Consider the following 23166-nt stretch of genomic DNA (forward strand, 5'->3'; position numbering starts at 1 on the left):
GAAAACACTGGACCAGGCATATGTGAGCATTAATGTCTTGGTTAAGAGAGCATTTTTTTACTTCAGTCAGACTTGGGTTCCTCATGGGTTTACACCTCAATAGCTGTGTAATCTTAGGTGAATTATTGAACCTCATTGTGCCTTACTTCCTCACATTTAAATGTGGACAACCCTTCCCTCAGGATTAAGAGAAGTGAGGTGTGGAGAGTGCCCGGGATATAAGTGTTCAGTGTGTACTGGTTGCTTCTGCCCTCTTGCTCCTACCCTTGTAGTTGCTATTATTGTTGCTGCTCTTGTTGATGATATTTTGTTATTGTTGCTTTTGTTGTTGTTGCTCTTAATGATTATGACATTGGTGTTACTCTCCTCTGACTCAGGAGACTGAAAGAGAAGGGACACCAGCAGCCTTCCCAATATCATCAGTAGCTCATAGATGGCATTGCTTCCCAAACTCTAGTGTGCATGATTGGCTAAAAGCCTCCAGAACTGGGCAGAGTTGAAGAAGCTAGCTGGGAGAGCACTAGAGGACAAGAGGGCTAGACTCTCTAAGATGTGGCTGATGGCAGCTGGAGTGTGTATGAATGCCTGACCCGAGTGGACACAGGGCTCTAGGCACTGAAAAGATGAGGTCTTGGTGGGTTGAACATTAGGTATGTGTGCCCCAGAGTAATGGCGTATATTGAGATGAGAAGGAAGATGTTGCCCAGTGTTCTTTCCATTGTGGTACATCTCCATCCCACAGAGTTTGGGAAAGAAGCTAGTCTTGTTTGGACAATTCTATGCTCATAAATTCAACAAGTTAGGTAAAGTGGCCCAATTTCTTAAAAGATAGACTATCAAAACTCACTCTACAAACAAACTGAATAGGCCTATATCTATCAAAGTAGTTGTGTTTCTTAAAAGATTTTATTTATTTATTTTGAATGAGAGACAGCTCACAAGCAAGGGGGAGGGGCAAAGAGAAAAGGAGAAGTAGACTACCTGCTAAGCAGAGAGCCTGACTCGGGGCTTGATCCCGGGACCCCAGGATCCCAGGATCATGACCCAAGCCGAATACAGATGCTTAACTGACTAAGCTACTCAAGCACCCTGAGGTAGTCTTATTTTTTTTTTTTTCAAAACAAAGTCCAGGCCCTGATAATTTTTTTTCCTGATAATTATTTTTTTTTAATTTTTATTTATTTATGATAGTCACAGAGAGAGAAAGAGAGAGAGGCAGAGACATAGGCAGAGGGAGAAGCAGGCTCCATGCACCGGGAGCCTGATGTGGGATTCGATCCCGGGTCTCCAGGATCGCGCCCTGGGCCAAAGGCAGGCGCCAAACCGCTGCGCCACCCAGGGATCCCTGATAATTATTTTTGATGAATTCTATCCAACACTTAAGGAAGAAATGATGCCAATTCCACACTTTTCAGAAAATAAAGGATGAAACACTTCCTGATTGATTTTATAAGGTCAGCATTACCTGGATACTAAAACCAGACAATGGGAAGAGAACTACAGAGTAATAGTCTTTTGTCAATGCAAATACAAATATGCTTAATAAAATATAAGCAAATTGAATTCTGTAATATATAAGAGCAACAATGGGATCCCTGGGTGGCACAGCGGTTTGGCGCCTGCCTTTGGCCCAGGGCGCAATCCTGGAGACCCGGGATCGAGTCCCACGTCAGGCTCCCGGTGCCTGGAGCCTGCTTCTCCCTCTGCCTGTGTCTCTGCCTCTCTCTCTCTCTCTCTCTCTCTGTATGACTATCATAAATAAATAATAAAAAAAAGAATTAAAAAAAAAAAAAGAGCAACAATGCAACATGACCAGGGGGTTTATCCTGGAAATGCAAGGCTGTTTCAATATTTGAAAACCAGTCAATTTGAAAACCAGTCAATATAACCCGTCATATTGACAGAGTAAAGAACAAAAAATACATGATCTTACAAATAGCTGCAGACAGAGCATTTGATAAAATTAATTATCCTTTCCTGATAACAATAGCAAACTAGGAATAATGAGGAACTTCTTTAATCTGAAAAGGGCATATGTAAATAACGTATAGCCAACATCATAATGGTGAACCACAGATAAGGATGACAGCTCTCTGCTACTGCTATTTGAATCATACTGGAAGTCCTACCCAATCCAATTAGGCAAGAAAAAATACAAAAAGCCTACAAACTGCAATTTTCATCAAACTCTCAGCAAGACATAGATGAAAGAAATAAAATAAGTCATACAATAAACTTGTAGACATAGACAAGCTTACTCCAATATTTATATGGGAAAGCACTAGACTTAGAATAGAAAAAGATTGTTCCAAAAATAACTTTTGACAAAGAAGAAAAGTGAGAGGAATAACTGATGTTAAGTCTTATTATTCAAGTACAGTAACCAAAAGTTTGTGGTTTTATTTTATTTATTTTATTTATTTTTAAAGAGTTTATTTATTTATTAATGAGAGACACAGGCAGAAGGAGAAGCAGGCTCCATGCAGGGAGCCCGATGCAGGACTTGATCCCGGGACTCCAGGATCACGCCCTGAGCCGAAGGCAGACATTCAACTGCTGAGCCATCCAGGCGTCCCAAGTTTGTGGTTTTAGCTGACACATAGGTCAATGGAACAGAATAGGAAACCCAAAAAAAGACCCACAAAGACATGCTCAACTGATTTTTGACAAATGTGCAAAGCTAGGATAGCCTTTTTATTTATTTTTTAAAAGATTTTATTAATTTCTTTGAGAGAGAAAACGAGTAAGGGAGTGGCAGAGGGAGAGGCAGGAGAAGCAGACTCCCTGCCTGACACAGGTCAATCCCAGGACCCCAGGATCATGACCCAAGCCAAAGCAGATACTTAACTGATGGAGCTACCCAGGTGCCCCAAGGATAGCCTTCTTAATGAATGGTGTTGGAGCAGTTGGGTATCTATTATATAACAAAACATATTTGGTTGTCCACTCCTAGAGGAAATCCCTAGAATTTCCTTAGTGATAGGAGTGTCTTTTTTTTTTTTAAGATTTTATTTATTTATTTATTCATGAGAGGTACACAGAGAGAGGCAGAGACACAGGCAGAGGAAAAATCAGGCTCCTTGCAGGGAGTCCAATGCGGGACTTGACCCCAGGACAGGGATCATGCCCCGAACCAAAGGCAGATGCCCAACCACTGAGCCACTCAGGCATCCCAGGAGTGTCTTGTTATTCATAAAGAGCCCCTTTTGACCATACCTGAGTTTATGCTAATAAGGTGATTTAGGTTAGGTCCCCTGGATAGCTTCAGGATGGGTAATGGTCACTAGAAAGAAGGTGGGAACTTTCAGCTCCACACCCTGACCTCAGAGAGGGAAGGTGGGCTGAAGATTTGTTTATAAGAAGTCGTAAACAAGGAGATTCAGAGAGCTTCCTGACTGGTCAACACATTGATGTGCTGAGAGGGAGGCATTCCTAGAGAATGCAAAGGAGATTTGTGTAAACCATCCCCCTCCCAAACCTTGCCCTATGTATTTCTTCCTTTTGGATATTCCTAAGTTACATCCTTTATTGCTAAATTGGTAAGCATAAATGTTTTCTTAAGTTCTGTGAGTTATTCTAGTGAATTCTCAAGCCTGAGGTAGGGTCTGGGGATCCACTAAATTTGTAGTCAGTGAGCAGAAGTGTGTGTAGGCTATGGCCGGCATCTGGAGTGGGAATAGTCTTGTGTGCCTAAGCCCTTGACCTGTGGAGTTTGCCCTAATTCTAGGTAGTCTCAGAATTGAATTATTGGACATCCAGAAGGGTTGGAGAATTGGGTGGTGTTGGAAGAATCCTACACATTTGGTGTTAGAATTAGTGTCAGAAGAAAGATGCCTGGGGTGCTAGGGTGGCTCAGTCAGTTACATGTCTGCTTTCAGCTTGGGTCATGATTCCAGGGTACTGGGATCGAACCCCACATGGGGCTCCCTGCTTGGCAGGGAACCTAGTTCTATCTTTCTCTGGTACTCCCCCTGCTTGTGCTCTTTCTAATAAATAAATAAAATCTTAAAAAAAAAAAAAGATGCCCAACATTCATAGGAAAAAAAATGAACTTCAACATTAATTTCACCTCTTCACAAAAATTAAGTGAAAATTGATGATTAAGTTACATATAAAAACACTCTAAAATTTTTAGAAAAAGGGGTGCCTGGGTGGCTCAGTCAGTTAAGTGTCTGCCTTTGGCATAGATCATGATCCGGTCATTCTGGAATCAAGCCTCACGTTGGGCTCTCCACTGAACCTGGAGCCTGCTTCTGTCTCTTCCTCTCCCTCTGCCACTGTCCTCCCACTGATATTTTCCTTCTCTCAAATAAATAAAAAATTTTAAAAACTTTCAGAAAAAATATAAGAGGAAATCCTTGTGGTTAAGTAATGTTCTTAAACTTGCTACAAAAAGATCCATTAAAGGAAAAAGTGACAAACTGAACATCATTTCAATTAAAATCCTTTGCTCTGCTAACAGCTCTGTTATGGGAATTAAAAGACAAACTACAGACTGGGAGAAAAACTTGCAAAACATGTATCTGACAAAGAATGCATCTAGAATATATAAATATCTCTCAAAACTCAACAGGTTTTTTTAAACAAAAATATGGGCAAAAGACTTGAACAGATGTTTTACTGCAGAGGATATATAGATGGAGAATATGGAAATATGTGCAACATTATTGATCATTAGAGAAATGCAAATTAAAATCACAATGAGATGTAATTACATATCTACCAGAATGGCTAAAATTTAAAAAATATGGGGGCACCTTGCTGACTTGGTAGGTGCAGTATGCAACTCTTGATCTTAGGGTTTTAAGTTCTACCCCCATGTTTGATGTAGAGATTACTTAAAAAAATAAAACAATAACACCAAATGGTAGTAGGAATGGAGAAACATGTTCACAGATACATGGCTGCTGGGAATATAAAATAGTTACTACTACTTTGGAAGAGAGCATGATAGTATCTTACTACACTAAATATCTGCTTATCATATAACTAAGCAGTTGCACTCTTGGTCACTTATCTGAGAGAAATGAAGACTTATGAAGGTTCACACACGAACATTTATACTAATGCTCATTGCAGCTTTATTTGTAATAGCAAAATACTGGAAACAATGAAAATGTCCTTTAGTGGGTGAATATTTGAGCAAACTGTGGTGTATCAAAACCATTGAATACTACTTGGTAATAAAAAGGAATGAATTCCTATGAATGTTGGGCATCTTTTTTAAGATTTTATTTATTTATTGAAACGACTTGAATGGATCTCAAAGGAATTATGTTCAGTGAAAAAAAGCAAATCTCAAAAGGCTGCCTACCCTGAGATTGTGTTTACGTGACATTCTGGAAAGTATAAACCTATAGCCATGGAAAACATCAGTGGTTGCCAGGGCTGTGGGTGGGAGAGAGGAGTATCAGGAAGGAGTTTGTTCTACAGTGGATCTGTTCTGTTTTGTGTTGGTGGTTGTACAAGTTAAAATTCATAGAACTGAATACCCCAAAATGTGAGTAGTGTTGTATTTAAATAAAATACATAAAATGACCTGTTCAGATAAAGGTTTTAAAAAATCACTTTGCACAGGGGAACCTGGGTGGCTCAGACAGGTAAGCTTCCACTCTTGATTTCAGCTCAGGTCATGCATGATCTCAGGATCCGGAGATGGAGACTGGGGAAAGGCTCCATCCTGGACAGGGAGCCTGCTAAAGATTCTCTTTCCCTCTCGGTCTGCCCCTCTTACCTCTCTCTAATTAAACAAAAGTCAGTTTGCACAAATGGTCAGTCTTATAAACTGTTATCTAGAAAATTCTGGAATGGGAAGCAGCGTCCTAGCCCTTGCCCTGCTTGTCCATCTAATGAAGAAGTGACATGTATTCTGGGCTTCTGAGCTCATCAGTCACCCCAGTTGCTTCTCTGTTACATTTTCCTCCATTTTAGCGACTCCTGAAGCCGCCAGCTTGGCTAGTCTTCCAATTCTATCAGTCCCTGGATATGCAGACCCCGTCTCTCTCTCTCTCTCTCTCTCTCTCAGCGAATCAGCGTCTCTGTGTCTATGTCTCGGGCCTCCGTTTCCAGAGACACTACTGTTGATCTCAGGCTCTGAATCCCATCTCTGCTGTCTCCACGTTTCTGCTGCTCATCTTCTCTATCTTCATCTCTGGGTCCTCTTATCTCAAGGTCTCCCGTCTTTGGGCCTCTATCTTTGTTTCCCAATTGTGGGTCTACCTATTTCAGAATGTCCCTGACCCTGTCGCTGTCCCTAGGTCTCTATCCACGTCTGAGCCTCCTTGTCTCTGGACCTCCCCTTCCTCCGTGCCTCTGTCGGCCTCCCCTTGTGTCTTTCCCCTCCTCTGATACTCTGGAACTCTTGGTCTCCTTATCCCTATCTCTCCATATTTGGGTATGCACGGTCCTGGGGTCTCGCGTTTCTGTCACTCCCTGTCTCCGCGTCGTCCTGTCTCTCCTGGTCTCTGGTTCTCAGAGCAGTATTCTTCCCTGCGTTATCAAGGCTCGATAATGACGCAGGCGCACGGGAGGCCTAGGTGCAGAGCGAGCTAGTTCCGCCTCTGATTGGCTACCCGGTCGCTGTTGGATCTTCGCCCCGCCCTCGCCCTGCGGAACGGTCCGCTGCATTCTGAGAGTCGTAGTCCGCGGCCCTGGCCCAATGCACACGCGCAGTCTGATCTGACGCCATCGCGCCGAGCTCCTAGCGGCTGGAACGGGCCTGAGACCGCTACGCAAGGGTTGGGTCTGGCCGGCGGCAGCAGGGTGCTACGACGTGCTTTTCCCGAGCGGATCGTAGCGGTCCTGCCAGTGCGCGCCGCGCAGCTTTGTTCGGAGGTGACCTGCTGTGGGGGCAGGGAGAGACCCCGGGTGGGGGAGGGGAGGGAGGAATTCTGGGGTGGGGGCCAGCGTCGGGGGAGGGAAGGAGACTGGGAGCCCCTGGAGTGGGAGTGAGGTGGGGGGTGCGATTCCCCCGAGGGAGGGGCGAGGGGAGCTGAGAGGCCACAGGTGGAGGGGCATGGCTACCCCTGGATGTGGGAATGGAGAAGGGTTGAGGGCATCCTCCTGTGGCCTGGGAGAGGGAGGGGATTACGAGAAGGGACCTAAAGGTTGAGAGTGCCCTTTAGGGGTGGGAGCGGGGAGGAGGCTGAGGTACCCTGTGTGCGTCCAGCTGAGCGAGGGGGAGGTGCGGAGCCGCCCGAAGTGGGGCGTGGGGGAAGGGGTTGTCTCTGCCCCCGGCTCCCTGAGGCCTTCGAACGCCCTGCAGCCTGGGGTTGGTTTCACTTTGAATTAGATGTGTCTGTTCCTGTTCTAGGACCCCGTTGGTGGGCGAAGAAACCCAAGAGATGGGCAAGAATGACTCCCTGATGCTGCTCCTGGAGGAGCCGGCAAGGGGACTGGGGAAGACTGAGGATATTGTTCAGACCTTTTATTTAAAACAAAAAACAAACAAAAAAGTTCAGAAGAGTTCTAAGGAAAGGTCTTAGAACTGCATGTTTTTTGGTCATATTCTCCTGTTAGTATTTTGTTTTCTGTGTACATCACCGTGTCTTCTCATTCCGTCACCTTGTCTTCTCATTCCACTCTTCCTCCTCCTCTCCCTCAGCCTGCCCTTCCCTCCTCCCTCCTCCCTCCTCCCTCCTCAGCCTCTCCCCTCTCACAGTCTTGTGTCACCGCTGACCCCCAGGAGGCTCAGCTGGACAGCCCCACCGTCCACCTCTCCATACCAGGGTCTGGTCCCCCATTGCCCCAGCCAACTCAACAACGTCCTGTACCTTTTCTGGTCTAGGACTAGTGCAGGGCCACATGTAAATTGTTGTTTCTCTGCATGTTCTTTGGGTATGTGAATTCCTGTCTTTTGAGTTCCCTTTGAGGCTTTGGGAAGCCCAGGCCAGTTATGTAGGACCTTTATTGATTTGGGTCTGTCCTCGAGAGTGGATCCAGAGTTTGCAGTCTTGGAAGGAATCATAGAAGACAACAGATTAGTTAAAGATGATCCTTGGTCCATGTTTTTTCCTTCTAAAGGCACTATTTCCTCCCTTTATTTTTATTTTTATTTTTATTTTTTAAAGATTTTATTTATTTATTCATGATAGTTACACAGAGAGAGACAGAGAGGCAGAGACACAGGCAGAGGGAGAAGCAGGCTCCATGCAGGAAGCCCGACGTGGGACTCGATCCCGGGTCTCCAGGATCGTGCCCCAGGCCAAAGGCAGGCGCCAAACCGCTGCGCCACCCAGGGATCCCTATTTCCTCCCTTTATAATGAATATGTAATTACTGGGTGACTCCCAGAGCCCCTCTATATCCTCAGTCACCTTAGATAAGCATGTGGGGAGAGGGGGAAGTAGGGCAGGGCAGGCCTGGAGATAGAGCTGAGGAGTTAGGATTCAAGCTTGAGCTCTCCTTAGCCTGGTGTGAAAGGGATTTGCGCTCAGGAGGCTCACAGCACTTGGGGACCTCTCAGCTCACCTGCCCATCCACTCCCTGCCCCCTCAAGGCTTCCTCTGTATCCCAGGACTTGTCTGTGAAGGGAGCCTAAGCTCCAGGAAATTTCCATCCCCATTTGAGGCAAATCTTGGATGGCCCCAAAATGTGTGTGTGATGGGGCTTAGAAGGGAATGACCGACTGACTGCCTGGTGATTGAGCCAGGAGGAATTTGGGCAATGGGGAATTGCCTTACTCAAGGACACTGGGGACGGGAAGTTCTGGGGGTCCCTGCCCAGCAAGAACATCCTTGCAGCAGCATGACCAGGTTGTGAAGCTCTGATGAAGGAAGGTGAGACCTGTGCAGCCACATATTAGTGACTTGAAAGTAACTTTATGGAGACAAATATCTGCAGAGAATGACCATGCCTGTGGCATCCTAAGAAAACCAAAATCGCTTGCGTAACCACACATATGCCTGTATGCCATGTAGAGTTCCATGTGTCCTGTGCCTGTTGGAATAAGTATGGCTGTGCCAGCTGGGTGGAGCTGGCAATAGTTCTCTTGCTAGGTGAGGCTCTTGATTAGCTAGTGGCAGAAACATGGTTAAAGAATAGAGTCTGGAAGGCCAAGCAGCAGCCTGTTTGGTCATGGGGGCACGGCAGCCCAGGGCATACAGGTCCTTTGGCTGCTTTTATCACATGGTGAAGTTAGTCATAACTAGAGTGGCTGTCCTGCATTTGCCACTCATGGCTCTAGCAGAGTGACTGCAGGAGGGCATTTCTAATCCTGAGGTAGGGAAGGAAGCTTTTTATAAACAAGTTTTGGGACACAGAAATTTAGGGAAAAAGAAAAGCAAATTTGGCAATAAATATTAGAACCTTAAAGCTAAAACAGCACAAACTGAAAAGCCACAGAGCTGGACACTAGTAAGACCAAGCTGTACAGAGACCACTTTACTTACCTATAAGAAAGGGAGCTGTAAAAAAAATGCCATCAGAAACCAGGCAGGTGACCCACAGAGTGCAATGAGTGTGTGATATGGTCTGAGGGTCCCCAGTGCAGAGGTGAGGAGGGGGCACCCACTACTATAGTGGGTGGCAAGGGTTAGGTTGCCTCCTATGAGTTGCTGCGGGTCACAGCACATGTCCAGTGGTCCAGGTATCCCACTTCTACAATTACCTTCCAAATATATCTCCAACCTGATCCCAGATAGACGGATATGAGGATAATGGCAACAGAAATTAAGTATAGTTAGTATGCCTCTTAATAGAGAACTGGCGCCAATTAGAAATAATTTATGTATTTGCGCCTCAGTGGCACAGTTGGTTGAGTGTCTGACTCTCGATTTCTGCTCAGGTTGTGGGATGAAGCCCTGTGTGGAGCTTCATGCTCAATAGGGAGTCTACTTGAGGTTCTCTCTTCCTCTGTCCCTCTACCCTCTTGGGCTCTCTCTAAAATAAATGAGGTTTTTTTTTTTTTTTTATAAATGAATTAAAAAAAATTTATGCAGTTAACAAATGCTGAGCCAGGCACTGCCCAGAGGCTTGCCTGTGAATAGCCTCTGCTCTCCTGGGGATACATTCCAGAGGAGGAGGCTGCAGATAAGCAGCTAAGAAAGAGGGAGTGAGGTGGAGGTGGAAGGAAGGTCTCCTTGGGGGGCCCTCTCAGAGCCCAGACCTGTGTGGGACAGGAAAAGAGTGCTCTAGGGAACAGGGTGGGGTGAGGTAGGGGTGTGGGAGGGGAATGGAGGAGGGAGAGTGAGGGGGTGGTAGTGGCACAGCACAGCTCTCTTTTCCTGGAGGGAAACGGGAACTCTGTGTGGCATGTCTTCTGACAACTGTCTAGCTTCTGAGAGGGGGAGCAGTAGGCCCTTGGCCCTCTGCCAACCTTTTTTTCCCCTCTATTTTTAAACAGCTTTATTGAGATACCATTGCCTGTGTAAAGTGCAATTCAGTAATTGTTCGCATTTTCAGAGTTGTACAACCAACACCACACTCTGTTTTAGAACATTTTAGCACTCCAGGAAGAAATGGCTGTGCCCGTTAGCAGTCCCTCTGACCCAGACCCCCTCCTCTGTCCCTTGCAACCACTGAGCTACTTCCCATCTTTGTGGATTTGCCTATTCTGGGCACTCCATATAACTGGAATCAAACACCCCCACAGCTACAACGTCCTTGGGCCCTGCCCTGGTGAAATGTTAGAGCACTTCTTCACTTTCATTGGAGGAGGTCATTGATGCCCAGTCCCATATTGCAGTTTTCTCTGTAAAAGTGGGATTGCTGAGAAAACATCCTCACCACAGCTTTGATCACACAGATTTCTCGAATTCCTCAGATGTGTTTGGAAGAAAACCGTTTCTTTGATTCAGCCAAGGAGAGCATTCTCACTGGGTTTGGGTACAGCTCTTGTCTGGGATGTCTCCCTCCCAGTGGGGTTTGTGGTTCTTCTGGTTATTAAGGGAGAAGTGCAGACCCAACAGGGTCTGGGAGGAGCTGGAGTTCATGTACCTGTGTGTTCACAGCCAATGAAAGCATCATGAGCCCAGAGCCAACAGCTGGAGGCCTGGCCAGTAGCGGCCTGCCAGGTTCTGTCCTCCAGCTTGCTCACTGTTTGCCAACAGTTACAGTCAAGAAATTTCACCTAAATATCCCAAATCTCACTTCTCATGAATGATTCCACTACCTGTCAGGGTCAGCTGGGGGTAGGGAGAGGGCCGAGCAGGTAATGAACTTCCAGGACCTAAATTCCAGTCTCCTCTCTCCCCCCACCATTGTACCCTACTCCTGGCCAATGTATACCTCCCACCTGGTTCTGTGGGTGGGCCAGGCAACCTCTGCAGTCCTGTGCCATTTCCAGAAATAGATATTGTTGACCAGTGATCTACAATTGGTCCTCGGAACAAGGTGAAGGTTAGGGCATAGTCCAAAATCTGTGTATAACTCTTGACTTACCAAACACTTAACTACTAGTAGTGTGCTGTTGACTGCAAGCCTTACTGATAACATAAACAGTTGGTTAACACATTTTGTATGGGGATGCCTGGGTGGCTCGGGGCCTGATCCCAGGATCCAGGATCAAGTCCCACATCGGGCTCCCTGCATGGAGCCTGCTTCTCCCTCTGCCTGTGTCTCTGCCTCTCTGTCTGTGTGTGTCTCATGAATAAATAAATCTTTAAAAAATATTTTATATATAACACGTTTTATATACTGTATTTTTACAGTAAAATATTTGTAATTTTAAAGAGAATGCATTTACAGTATTCTACTGTATGCATTTATTTTTTTTAAGATTTTATTTATTTATTCATGAGAGACACACGCACAGAGAGAGGCAGAGACACAGGCAGAAGGAGAAGCAGGCTTCATGCAAGGAGCCCGATGTGGGACTCGATCCTGGGTCTCCAGGATTACACCCGGGGCTGCAGGTGGCACTAAACCACTGCGCCACTGGGGCTGCCCTATACTGTATGCATTTAAAAAAAACTGACAGTAGGTGGACCCATGCCCTTCGAACCTGTATTGTTCAAGGGTCAACTGTATTTTTAGTTGTCTTGAGAGGAGCAATCATGATACCGCCCACTTCCAAACATGAAAGGAGGTCTGAGATACACCCAAATCTGGCATAATAATCACATGTTTCGAGTATGCATTGTTGGAATGAGTTTAGTAATGTTTTAAGATCTTTAAAAGTGAGATCATCCTGTAACTTTTCTTTTAGCTGTGACTGAGTTTGTTTGTTTGTTTTTAATATTTTATTTATTCATGAGAGAGAGAGAGAGATGCACAGACACAGGCAGAGGGAGAAAGCAGGCTCTGTGCAGGGAGCCCGATATGGAACTCGATCCTGGGTCTCCAGGACCACACCCTAGGCTGAAGGTGGCCCTAAACCGCTGGGCCACCCAGGCTGCCCTGAGTTTTTTTGTTTTTTTTTTTAACCTGATAGCAGTCTTACAAAATGAGTTTCCATCTCCTACTTTTTATGTTAATTTTTGTCTGTAAAAGTATAAAACTCTACTGATACTTAGCAAGCAGATGGCTTGGAAATAATTCTGCATGGACTCGGGTTTGGTGGGTGGGGCTGATGAGCTCAGAGGACCCTGCTTGTTCTCCTTTGGAATGGATGACCCATTACTGGCTTCTCACTGTGTAGGCATCTTTGTCTGTCCTGTGCAGGTCTGGATTCTGGCTGAGATCCAAGAGCATCCCGCTGTCCCTGTTGTCTCCCTTGCAGCTGCAGTTACGTGAATTCACCCTCCATCACACGTGCTCTGTCCCTGGGTAGCCCTATTTCCCAGTGCAGGTTTGGAAAGATGTTGCCTTTGGAGAAAGCCTTTGCCACCCCCAGGAGCTCCCTGACTACCCCAGAACTGCCCATGCTAGGATCAATAGCTGGAGACCAGCAGGAGGAACCCAAGACGGCCCTTGGGAAGGTTCCTACCAACCTTGAGTTCTCCCGGCTGAATTTCCGGAACTTCATCTACCAGGAAGCAGCTGGGCCCCACCAGGCCCTGACCCAGCTGTATGAGCTGTGCCGCCAGTGGCTGCAGCCTGAGGTGCATTCCAAGGAGGAGATACTAGAGCTCCTGGTCCTGGAGCAGTTCCTAAGTGTCCTGCCTGACAAAGTACGGCCCTGGGTGGTGGCTCAGCATCCTGAGAACTGCAAGAAGGCCGCCTCCCTGGTGAAGGACCTTACCAAGGCCCTAGAAGAGCCAGGTGAGGCAACTACCCCAGAGGAGAGTACACCATGGAAGAAATGTGAAGGAGCGTGGTCAGTCTGGAAGCAGTAAAATTGACAGCATAGAGCCCAAACTCTAGTCAGTGGCTTACCTGAGAGTTGAGTCCCTCCCTATATAAGAAGCTTGGAAGTGAGCAGTCCTGAGCTGGGGGGTAGCTTCTCAGCAGGGAATACAGCCCCGCCACCCTGCCCAGACTTGCCTCATGAGCCAGGAAGGCTTCTGGGGTACCTGCCCTTACATCTGCCTTCCAAATATAAGGAAGCAGGGAGGAACCAGCTCTTTAAAAACCAAGTAAATGTTCTGGGCATTTGTTTCTGCCCCCCTTCAGTATGGTAAGAAGAGGAGCACTGGGGGTAGGTGGGCAGAGTCTCTTTCACATCTGAGGGTGGGACCTGAGGGACTGGTGGTGATGGGGGCCTGGAATCTTGGGCTCAAAGTCAGAAGCTTGTGTCCATGTCCACCCCCTGCAGGTTTATTGTGTCATTCTTAGCACATCTCTCAATTTTGGGCTTCCCCGCCCCTCGAGTATAAGCAGGGATGCTGTTGAGTCTCCCATGGGGCTGTCTACAGCTTTGAGCAAGGGGGAGTGTGGGGAGCATGCTGAGCATTTGTTGTCTGTTATTACCAGGTGGGCCCATGAGGGCCAGTGAAGACCTGGAACCCAACGAGACCCAGGCACCTCCTGACACCTGTGAGTGACCAATTAGCCCTTGGGCAGATATTGGCCTTGGTTTGGTTGGTGGAGAGTGGGAGGGAGTCACCATGCAGATTATCATGGGAGCCAGAGGGAGGCCAGATAACCAAGGCCTCAGAGTCTGTGCTGACTTCTTCTGTAGGCTCTGGTCAGGGTAACGAGTATTTATAATTAAATTTGTTTTCAAAGATTATACAAATCATATATGGTTTACTATAAATAGTGAAAAGCATTGAGATACAAAGAAAAAAATAATAATCTCTCCTCCGCACATGCCCCCTAAAACTAAAGGAGCCTCCAGGTTTATGTTCCTTCATGTGTTTCTGTACATCTCTTACATGCACACATATCTTACCCACAAGTCTGCTCAGAGGGTTTGTGGCCAGTTTCCCTGCAGATGATGTACTACTGCAGCCTGAGCCTGAGCTCACGCTGTTGGCATAGAGCAATGTCTTCCCCACCCAGGCCCCTCCAGGCTGTGGCCAGATTCCCAGTGCCATGTCCTTACTTTGATAGCATTTCACAGGATCTGCCCTCTTTGTCTTGGAGTTGCAATTTACTGCCATTAAGGTTCTTCCTCTTCCTGTAAATGTGCTGTAAAACGGGCTCAGGCCTGTACCTAGTGTCTGTGTAGATGGGTTCCTCGGGATCACTGCACAAAGGACATTTCTGCATGGCTTTATAGAAGTTTTGTAACACATACGGGCACATGGGCACATGGGTACCCATTTCGCCACATCTGTACCAGCACTGTATGTCATTGCTGTCTAAGATTGCCAACAAGCTGATGGATATGAAAGTGTTATCTGCTTTGTGGCTTTAGTTCACATTTCTGGGACCCCTACTGACCTTGAGCTTCTTTTTGCTTTCTTCTTGGTTCGTTCTGCTCTGTCAGTTGAGGACAGTTGTCAGGTCCCTTGAGCCTGGGACCTGCTGTGCATGAGCACTCGGACCTCCCTTCTTAGTCTGAGAACTCTTCACTCTTTTTCTTGTGCAAGGTGGGGGCTCCCTCACTGGTTTGGACTGCCCAGCTGTATAAAAGCAGTCTTCTCAGCTTTGTCTCCCCTTCTCCCAGCTTGTCCCACTCCAGACCCTGTGCTTCTAGAACAGGGGTGCATCGGCAACGAGAAGACTGAAGAGGCCAACCCCGCAAAGGTTGAACCGAAGGTGGGTGAGGTCTGTCTTGTCCAGGGGCTCATGGACCAGTTCCCAAGGAGGAGGATCTGTCACCCTAACTTGCTAGGGTGTCTCCTGCCCCCATCATGAATAGGCCACCAGCTGCATGGGAGGAGCTTGGGGGGTGGACTGAGATTCCAGGGCTGGGCACTGAGGCTGCTGCCTCTCCAGGAAACCAAGAGATGAACCCGGCCAATGGTGGGGATGAGGTAAGGAGAGGTCTCTGGGAGGGGTCCACATGCTGTCATTGCCCCCATGGGACTATTGGGCAGGTGGTCTTTTTATTTTTTAAGATTTTATTTATTCATGAGAGACACAGAGAGAAAAAGAGTCAGAGACACAGGCAGAGGGAGAAGCAGGCTCCATGCAGGGAGCCCAACGCAGGACCTGATCCTGGGTCTCCAGGATTAGGCCCCAGACTGAAGGTGGTGCTAAACCACTGAGCCACCTGGGCTGCCCCAGGTGGTCCTTTTCTGTTAGCTCCCTACCCACTAACCCAGTTTGTGGCAACTCCCTGGCCCTTGTCCCTCTGGCCGTGACTAGTGCACCGTTCATTTCTTCCGAGGTGCACTGTTGCTGCTAGCCACAGCCACCTCCTTACTTCCTGCTGTGCCAGCTGCCCCCATCCTGCAGGCTCCCCTCCTCACTCCCATGCCCCTTGCCCTTCTGTGGGCCTGGCTTTGCCCTTTCCTCTGCTTCTCCTGAGGGCAGCAAGCATGGCTGTCCTGGTCACCCCTGTCTCCTGGGTGCTGGCCTAGGGCACGTGTGATGTTCAGGCATAGAGGAGATAGAAGACTTTGGGGTCTTCTACAGCAGTGGTTCTCAGCCAGGGTGGTTTTGCCCCTCTGGGGGACATTTGGTGATGTCTAGGACAGCTTTGCTTGTTGCTACTTCTGTGGAGGAGGAGGTGCTGCTGACATCTGGATTGAAGAGATCAAGAAACATCCTCCAGTGCCCGGAACAGGCCCTGCTGAAAGAGTCCTTAGCGCTGAAGTTGAGAAACTCTGCCCTCTTAACCTGGGACTGCGTCCAGGACCTGCAGGGTGGTGGGTGGTAACCCCTAGGATGATGCCACCCCCGTTGTGCTCACCTTGACCGTGGGACCAAGGACCCACCCTTCTATGCATGGGAAAGTTCAGCCATGGTGGTGCTGCCATTTCAGAAGTTGACGTTCCCGGAGGTGCCTCTGTACCTGGGAGAATGGGGCCACCTGGACCCGGCAGAGGAGAACCTGAAGGCTTTCCGGAAATTGCTCCTGTGGGGTAAGAGCTGTCCCCACGGCCTCACGCAGCCCCTCCATCCTTTTCCAAAAGCATTGGCCTAGGGGATTCCAACTCCCACGTGGGGCTTTGGTTAAGGCCCCCTAGGGTGTTTTTTTTTTTTTTCTTTTTAAGATTCTATTTATTTGTTCATGAGAGACACAGAGAGAGAGAGAGGGGCAGAGACACAGGCAGAGGGAGTCCAGCTCCATGCAGGGAACCTGACATGGGACTCAATCCCAAGTCTCCAGGATCAGGCCATGAGCCGAAGGTGGCACTAAACTGCTGAGCCACCCAGGCTGCCTTATTTATTTATTTATTTATTTATTTATTTATTTATTTATTATTTATTTATTTATTGCCCCATAAGGTTTTATATGTATTAGACAGTGAAGGAGTTTGCTGAGGTCCCCACCTTGGCCCTGCTCTTCCCAGTCTACACATTCAAGTCCTGCCAGAGCCCTAGCTTTTTGAGTTCAGGCCCTGCTCTGGGACCTGAAACTTCTGGATATGGAAAGGCCTCCTGACCCCATTATGTCGACTTTCCCATCCTTCTTGGTGCAGAAATGGAGACTTTTGGCTTTCTTGGGTCTTTCCTGTTGTGTGGACATCTGTGCCCACGGCACAGGTGCCATCACTGCCCTTAATTAAGGTTGCAGTTTTCTGTTTTTTTCTGACTGTTCTCTCTTAAATTTCCCCCGCTCCCTGTTGGCCCTTCTGGCTCTGCCTCAGGAGACCCTCTTCTTCACTCCTTCCCCAGTGTTGTGGGAGCCCCTGGCTCTCCAGGGCTCCATGCAGGGCAGCTTTGGCGGGTGTCCCAGGGCAGAGGAGATGATGGAGGCTGCAGTACTCACCTGGCCAGCCTGTGGGATTTGACTTTGCATTGTTGGCTATTTTCCCTTCTGGTTTCAACATCTCTTTCAGTTTTTGTTTTTGTTTTGTTTTGTTTGATCCTACTCAGGGTATCAGCTTGCCCAGCCTGACGATACCTGCAGAGTGGAGACAGAGGAACTTCGTTTAGTTGAAACAGAACCCCCAGAAGGCGGCTTCTCAGGTGAGATCCGAGAGCTGTGGTCAGGCCAGGGCGGAGGGTGTGCCTTTCTTTCTTTTAGAGGCTATTGGAAATTCCTTACAGCTCCATTGGTCTCAGCAAAGATCTCCAGTTTGACCTCACTGTTCTCTCACCCTGTGTCCCATATTTTTGCCACCCCCACCCCAGGTGTCAGAGCAGGAGGCAGGTATCCAGCTATTTTAATGATCTGTTTCATAATAGCCCAAAACTTAGTCACTTGAACAACAACAGTGTTGATTGTTACAATCCTGTGGATTGATTGGGATTGGCTGGACACCTGTTTTCCCTTTGGTGGCTGCTGGGCCATGTACACAGCCATAGTAATCTGGAGGCTTGACTAGGCCATGACCGTGGGACCAAGGACCCACCCTGGGTCCTGGGTGGCCTCACTCAACCAGTGGCCGTTAGTGCTGGCTTTTCACTGGGAACTCAGCTGAGGCCTTCAGCCTGGGCTCTCCATGTTGCCTCTCCAAGTGGCCAGCTTGGGCTTCTTCACAGCATGGCATCTGGGTTCATAGAGGGAGCATTCCAGGAGGGTAAGTGCCATTGTGCAGGTGCTTTGCAAGCGTTGGCTTGTGTCCTGCATTCTTAATGTCCCACAGACCACAGACCACAGAAGGTCAGGTGGGCAATCCAGTGTGCTGGTGTGTGTGTGTGGCAGTGAATCCCAAGGGCCTGAATCCCAGGAGGCATGCTTCATTGGGTACCCCCAGTGTAACACGTTTGTTTACTCTGCAAAGGCTTATTTGGCCCTTCCTGGTGAGAACACAGGCTCCCCCAGCTCATGCTCCATTGCTAGTGTCCACTCACTCATGGTTCAGGGTGGCTACTACAGCTCACATCCACAGCTGCAGGAAGGAGGAGACCCCTCCCTACCCCTTAACACTTGTGCACACGTCCCTTTGGCCAGAACTCAGTCACTTCAGCTGCAAGACATGGTTGGAATGACTGTCTTCAGGCAGGCAGTTGTGAGTTCAGGATTGCCAAAGAAGGCAAAGCAGATGGGGGACACATGGTAGTCTTCTGAGTGATCTTGTTTAAATCCATTGCCCCTAGGTTTGTGGAGAGAATTGGCTGATGGTGTGCATCCAGAGCACTCCTTGTATCTGCACCCACTTCCCCCTTTCTCCGCTTTCCATCCTGCCCCTTCTGAGTCTCTGGCCTTTGCCTTTTGTTAGTGTTCCTGCTCACATTTCCTTATGAGTTCCTTATGAGTCCTGGGAATTGGGACTACTCACATTATGACCTTGTTTCAGGTGGCAGGAGGTGGCAGGAAGGCAGAGAGAACATGTGTGAGACGCTGATGGAGAGGCTCACGAGGGAAATTCTTGTTTGCCCCCTAACGGGTGCTGCCCCGGAGGAAGAAGAGCAGATGCAGAAGGCTCTGGATCCTCAGGAGGGGGATCCAGGCCCTGTCACCATAGCCCACAGGCGGTCAGTAATCCGAGAGCCAGTCCAGGACAGGGCCACAGCTGGGGAGAGCCTCACTGTGCCTGTAATGCCAGGCACCTCGCACCAAGGCCTTGGAAGGAAGAGGCCCCACCCAAAGGATGTGGGTGGGCAGGGCCCTGAGTGTGTCTCCAGTGTAATCAACCACCGGCAATACCACGTGAAGGAGCCTAATGCAGCTGGCCGCAGTGCAGGGTCCCCAGCCAGGCAGGACCAGGATACCTCTGCTGCAGGCTCCCCTGCTGCTGATGAGCCTGGGGCATCCCGAGGGAAGCCCTACGCATGTAGCGAGTGTGGGGAAACCTTTGCGTGGATCTCACATTTCATTGATCATCTTAGAAGCCACAGTGGCAGGAAGCTGTATGCATGCCAGGGCTGCTGGAAGACCTTCCACTTCAGTCTAGCCCTGGCTGAGCACCAGAAGACCCACGAGAAGGAGAAGATCTACGTGTTGGGGAGGGCCCTGGGACCCCCCCCTGCTGCATGTGGACCCCGTGCCAATGGGAGGCTCAGTGGGTTCCCGGGGTGTGTGGCAGGTGATGGTCCCGTGCAGTCTGCGGCGCAGAGATGAGCCGCTTTGCTTTTAAGTGTCCCTAGTGGGCAACTTTGCCTGCCCAGGATTCCCAAGGATGTCAGGCTCCTTTGAAACCCTTGTGTGGCTTCTTGCAGTGTCTGTGTGGATGTAAGTCTGTCTGTTTTCTAAATGAGCTAATGTGGCTAAAGCACTTAGAACCCAGGAAGGGCCCTCGGGAAGCCCTTCTCTCCTTGTAAACACACCCATGCGGATGCCCACATGCAACCATGAGTTGTCAGGTGTGAAAGAAGATTCCCCTTTCTTCCATAGCCATTTTAGCACCACCCACACTTCGGAACATTTGTCGTTGTGCAAAGTGTAGAGTTGCCTTAAAGTGTGTGATCTGCCAGCTCTTGAAGTTAGCCTTGTTTCTCTCCCTCCTGTTCGAGCTCCCCAGGGCTTCTGTCCAAACTGTTTGGTCCTTTCATAAACACCCAATGTCAAGTTCACTTCTGAATCCTCAATAGCAAACTGTTCCCTGGTTAATGCACGTGTCTACATATGTGGAGTGGCTAAACAAAGATCACAAAAATGCTTGGAGCCTACTAACAGTGTTTTCAAACCATGTGTTTCAGCCCATTAGTGAATTGTGAAATCAAATTGATGGCCACCGGCATTACAAAACTGAAGTAGAATTAAATAGGTAAAAATTCATCACGTAGTAAAGGCAAATATTGTTTTGTGAAACTTTTCAGCCATATATCTACCTGGTTACAATGTAAGATGTATTTCTCACTCAGAGGCTGGAGGGTCATGATCAGACCAGGCTGAAAACACCAGTAAAGTTTGATGAGATGTGTCTGCCTGGGCAAGCAGAACTTTACTCCTTGGGCTACATAAGGTGATCTTGATTTTTGCATCTAATCTCAGATTACAGCATAGTTTCTGTTGCCTGAGCATAAACTTTTAACTGCTTCTTGTAGATTAAACTGGTGCCTCTTTCTGTCATGGTGTTTGAGCAGGCAGTCTGTTACAATGATGCCCAAATCACAGAAGTTTAACATAATAAAGGATTTATTTCTTGCATTCACATGACAGTCTGTGTTTGTTGCTATTGCTTGTGTGTGGATGGGAGGTAGCTCTGCTTCATGTAGAGATTTGGGGATCCAGGCTCTGTCCCTGTTATGGCTCTGCCCTCTGCTGGACCCCTGGAGCAAATGGTTAAAGCCACACTCGCTCAGCTGGGAGATGACACACATAACTTCCACTCGTGTCCTTGGAGGGACGTCATCTCATGGCCTCAGTCACATGTGGGAGTCTGGGACTGTCTACCTCCTCAACACCCCCATCCTGAGTTGGGTGTGGCTCTGGTAATTTTTTAAAGAGATTTTATTAATTTATGAGAGACACAGAGACAGAAGCAGAGACATAGGCAGAGAGAGAAGCAGGCTCCATGCAGGGAGCATGTGGGACTTGATCCCAGAACCCCAGGATCACGCCCTGGGCCAAAGGCAGGTGCTCAACTGCTGAGCCACCCAGGTGTCCCACTGGTAATTTTTTAAATTAAAAAAAATTTTTTTTAAGATTTTATTTATTTATGACACACATGCAGAGAGAGAGGGGCAAAGACACAGGCAGAGGGAGAAGCAGGCTCCATGCAGAGAGCCTGACGTGGGACTCGATCCCGGGTCTCCAGGATCAGGCCCTGGGCTGAAGGCAGCACCAAACCACTGAGCCACCCGGGCTACCCTGGTAATTTTTTTTAAGATTTTTTTAAATGTATTTGAGAGTGAGAGAACAAGCAGTGAGGAGGGGCAGAGGGAGAGAAAGGGGGAGAGAAGCAGACCCCTACTGAGCAGGAAGCCTGGAGTGGGGTTCAACCCCAGGACCAGAGATCGTGACCTAAGCCAAAGACAGACACTTAAGTGACTGAACCACCCAGGCACCCCGGTAATTCTGTTTTTAAAAACCTGTATTTGCTCTCTGAACTCTTGTTCCCAGCCTAACCCATGAGCTTGCCTCTCTTGCCACAGAGAGGTAACGTCTGAGGCGCATCCCACTTTCAGCTTCAGGGCCACTGGTGGGTCCTTTGTTATCAGAAAGCCCAGCTCTCTTGGGCACCTGGGATTGAGTCCTTTCTGTCTCTCATGAATAAATGAAGACAAGATTTTATTCATTTATTCATGAGAAACACACACACACACAGAGAGGCAGAGACACAGGCAGAGGGAGAAGCAGGCTCCATGCAAGGAGCCTGATGTGGGACTTAATCCCTGGACTTCAGGATCATGCCCTGGGCCAAAGGCAGGCGCTAAACCGCTGAGCCACCCAGGGATCCCCATAAATGAATAAAATCTTAAAAAAAAAAAAAACCCAGCTCTCCATCCGTCCATTTCCCACCTGATGTCTCCCTTAATGCACAGCTAGATGGTGTTCTTGTTTATATTTTTTTCTTGTTTATATTTTTAAATATTTAGAAATAACTTCAAATGTACAGAAAAGGCACAAAAATAATAAAAATCCTCCACCCGAACATTCTCCCCTGCTTACTTGTGATTCCTGTCCCTTGGCCCCCCTCACAGACACCTGGGAGTGCCTGTGGTCCACATTCGTACTGTTGGTGAGGATTCCTTTGCTCACCTAAAAAGTGCTGTCCAATTTCTCCACTTTATGGTTATTTCTTCCCCTTAGCTAGTAAGTAAACTGTGGGGAGACACTTTAAAGTAATGCAAATATCCTGCTTCTCACCTAAATCCACCTCCCCACTCCACCCTATTTATCCTCCATTCTTGCCATGATGGTTGCAAAGTTATTGGTTATCTAACACCAGCCCTCCTTCAGTGGGAAGAAGATGCTTAAAATACCCTTTGTTCCAGACTGAATCCCCCCCAAATTTATCCATTGAGCCCTAACCCCCAATGTGACTATATTTGGAGATAGGGCTTATAGGGATGTTATAAAGGTGGGGCCCTAATCCAATAGGGTTGATCTCCTAATAAGAGGAAGAGCAGAGATTATTCTTTCATCATGTTTGCACAGGAGAAAGGCCATGCAAAGACACAGTGAGAAGGTGGCTATATATAAACCAGGAAGAGAGGTTTCACCAGAAACCAACCATGACGGCACCCTGATCTTGGGACTTCCAGCCAAGAACTCCAGAACTGTGAGAAAGTTAGTTTCTGTGGTTTAAGCCACCCACTCAGTGGTATTATGTTGTGGTAAGCCTGAGCCAACGAATACAGGCCTTCCATCATTATCTGGGTTGAGAGTTTTGCAAATCAGCATCAACAGGTGCAACTGCTTTGGAAAACAAACAGCCCAGTCACACTAAAACCCCACTATGACATTTGTATATTTTGAGTCTTAAGTTTTAGGCGTAGTGATTTCTCTCAAAAAATTAAAACCAAGAGAAAAGCTATATACAATGAGATGCTGAAAGCCTTTCTGGGATTTTAAAATTATAGAGGAAACAAAAAAGGGTAAAATGCACATAAGTGACTAGAAAGACCGTTTGCATGGAGTTAAGTGCCCAATTATAGAGGAACCATCACTTAAATTTTGGTAGAGCCTATTCGTATAGGTAGATTCAAATAAGTAGATTCAAATAGGTAGATTTCTATTCATAGGAATAACAAAGCATTGATGATAAGAAGATGCAGCAACACGGAAGAATAATTTCTGAGTGTAGCTCAGGAAATAGAACACAGATATTCTAACTGTAAAGGATGGTTGATGTCCTCAAATAGCAAATAAAGTGTAAACATGAAAATAGTTGTGTTAGAGTCATGGAACTATGGTTAGTTATTTCTGCTTTAATTCCCTTGAAAATTATTTATAGGG

General features: G+C 47.5%; 1 protein-coding gene across 4 annotated transcripts; it reads left to right on the plus strand.

Annotated features, from left to right (window-relative positions):
* The first annotated feature begins 6614 nt into the window (after window positions 1-6614).
* Window positions 6615-20416, plus strand: ZSCAN18 (zinc finger and SCAN domain containing 18). Of its 4 annotated transcripts, none has more exons than XM_049096393.1 (8): window positions 6615-6834; window positions 7313-8776; window positions 12600-13139; window positions 13791-13853; window positions 14932-15023; window positions 16195-16294; window positions 17253-17345; window positions 18620-20416. In XM_049096393.1, exons 3-8 carry the CDS (start codon window positions 12737-12739, stop codon window positions 19381-19383), a joined length of 1515 nt encoding a protein of 504 aa, XP_048952350.1. In that variant the 5' UTR covers window positions 6615-6834; window positions 7313-8776; window positions 12600-12736; the 3' UTR covers window positions 19384-20416. The 4 variants fall into 4 exon arrangements, with proteins under 4 accessions (XP_048952350.1, XP_035557827.1, XP_025277084.1 ...); XM_035701934.2 differs by having other exon boundaries at window positions 7313-7513; window positions 12658-13139; XM_025421299.3 differs by lacking the exon at window positions 7313-8776.
* Window positions 20417-23166: the final 2750 nt, after the last annotated feature.

Source organism: Canis lupus, chromosome 1, assembly GCF_003254725.2.
Source record: "Canis lupus dingo isolate Sandy chromosome 1, ASM325472v2, whole genome shotgun sequence".
Taxonomy (NCBI): Eukaryota; Metazoa; Chordata; class Mammalia; order Carnivora; family Canidae; genus Canis; species Canis lupus.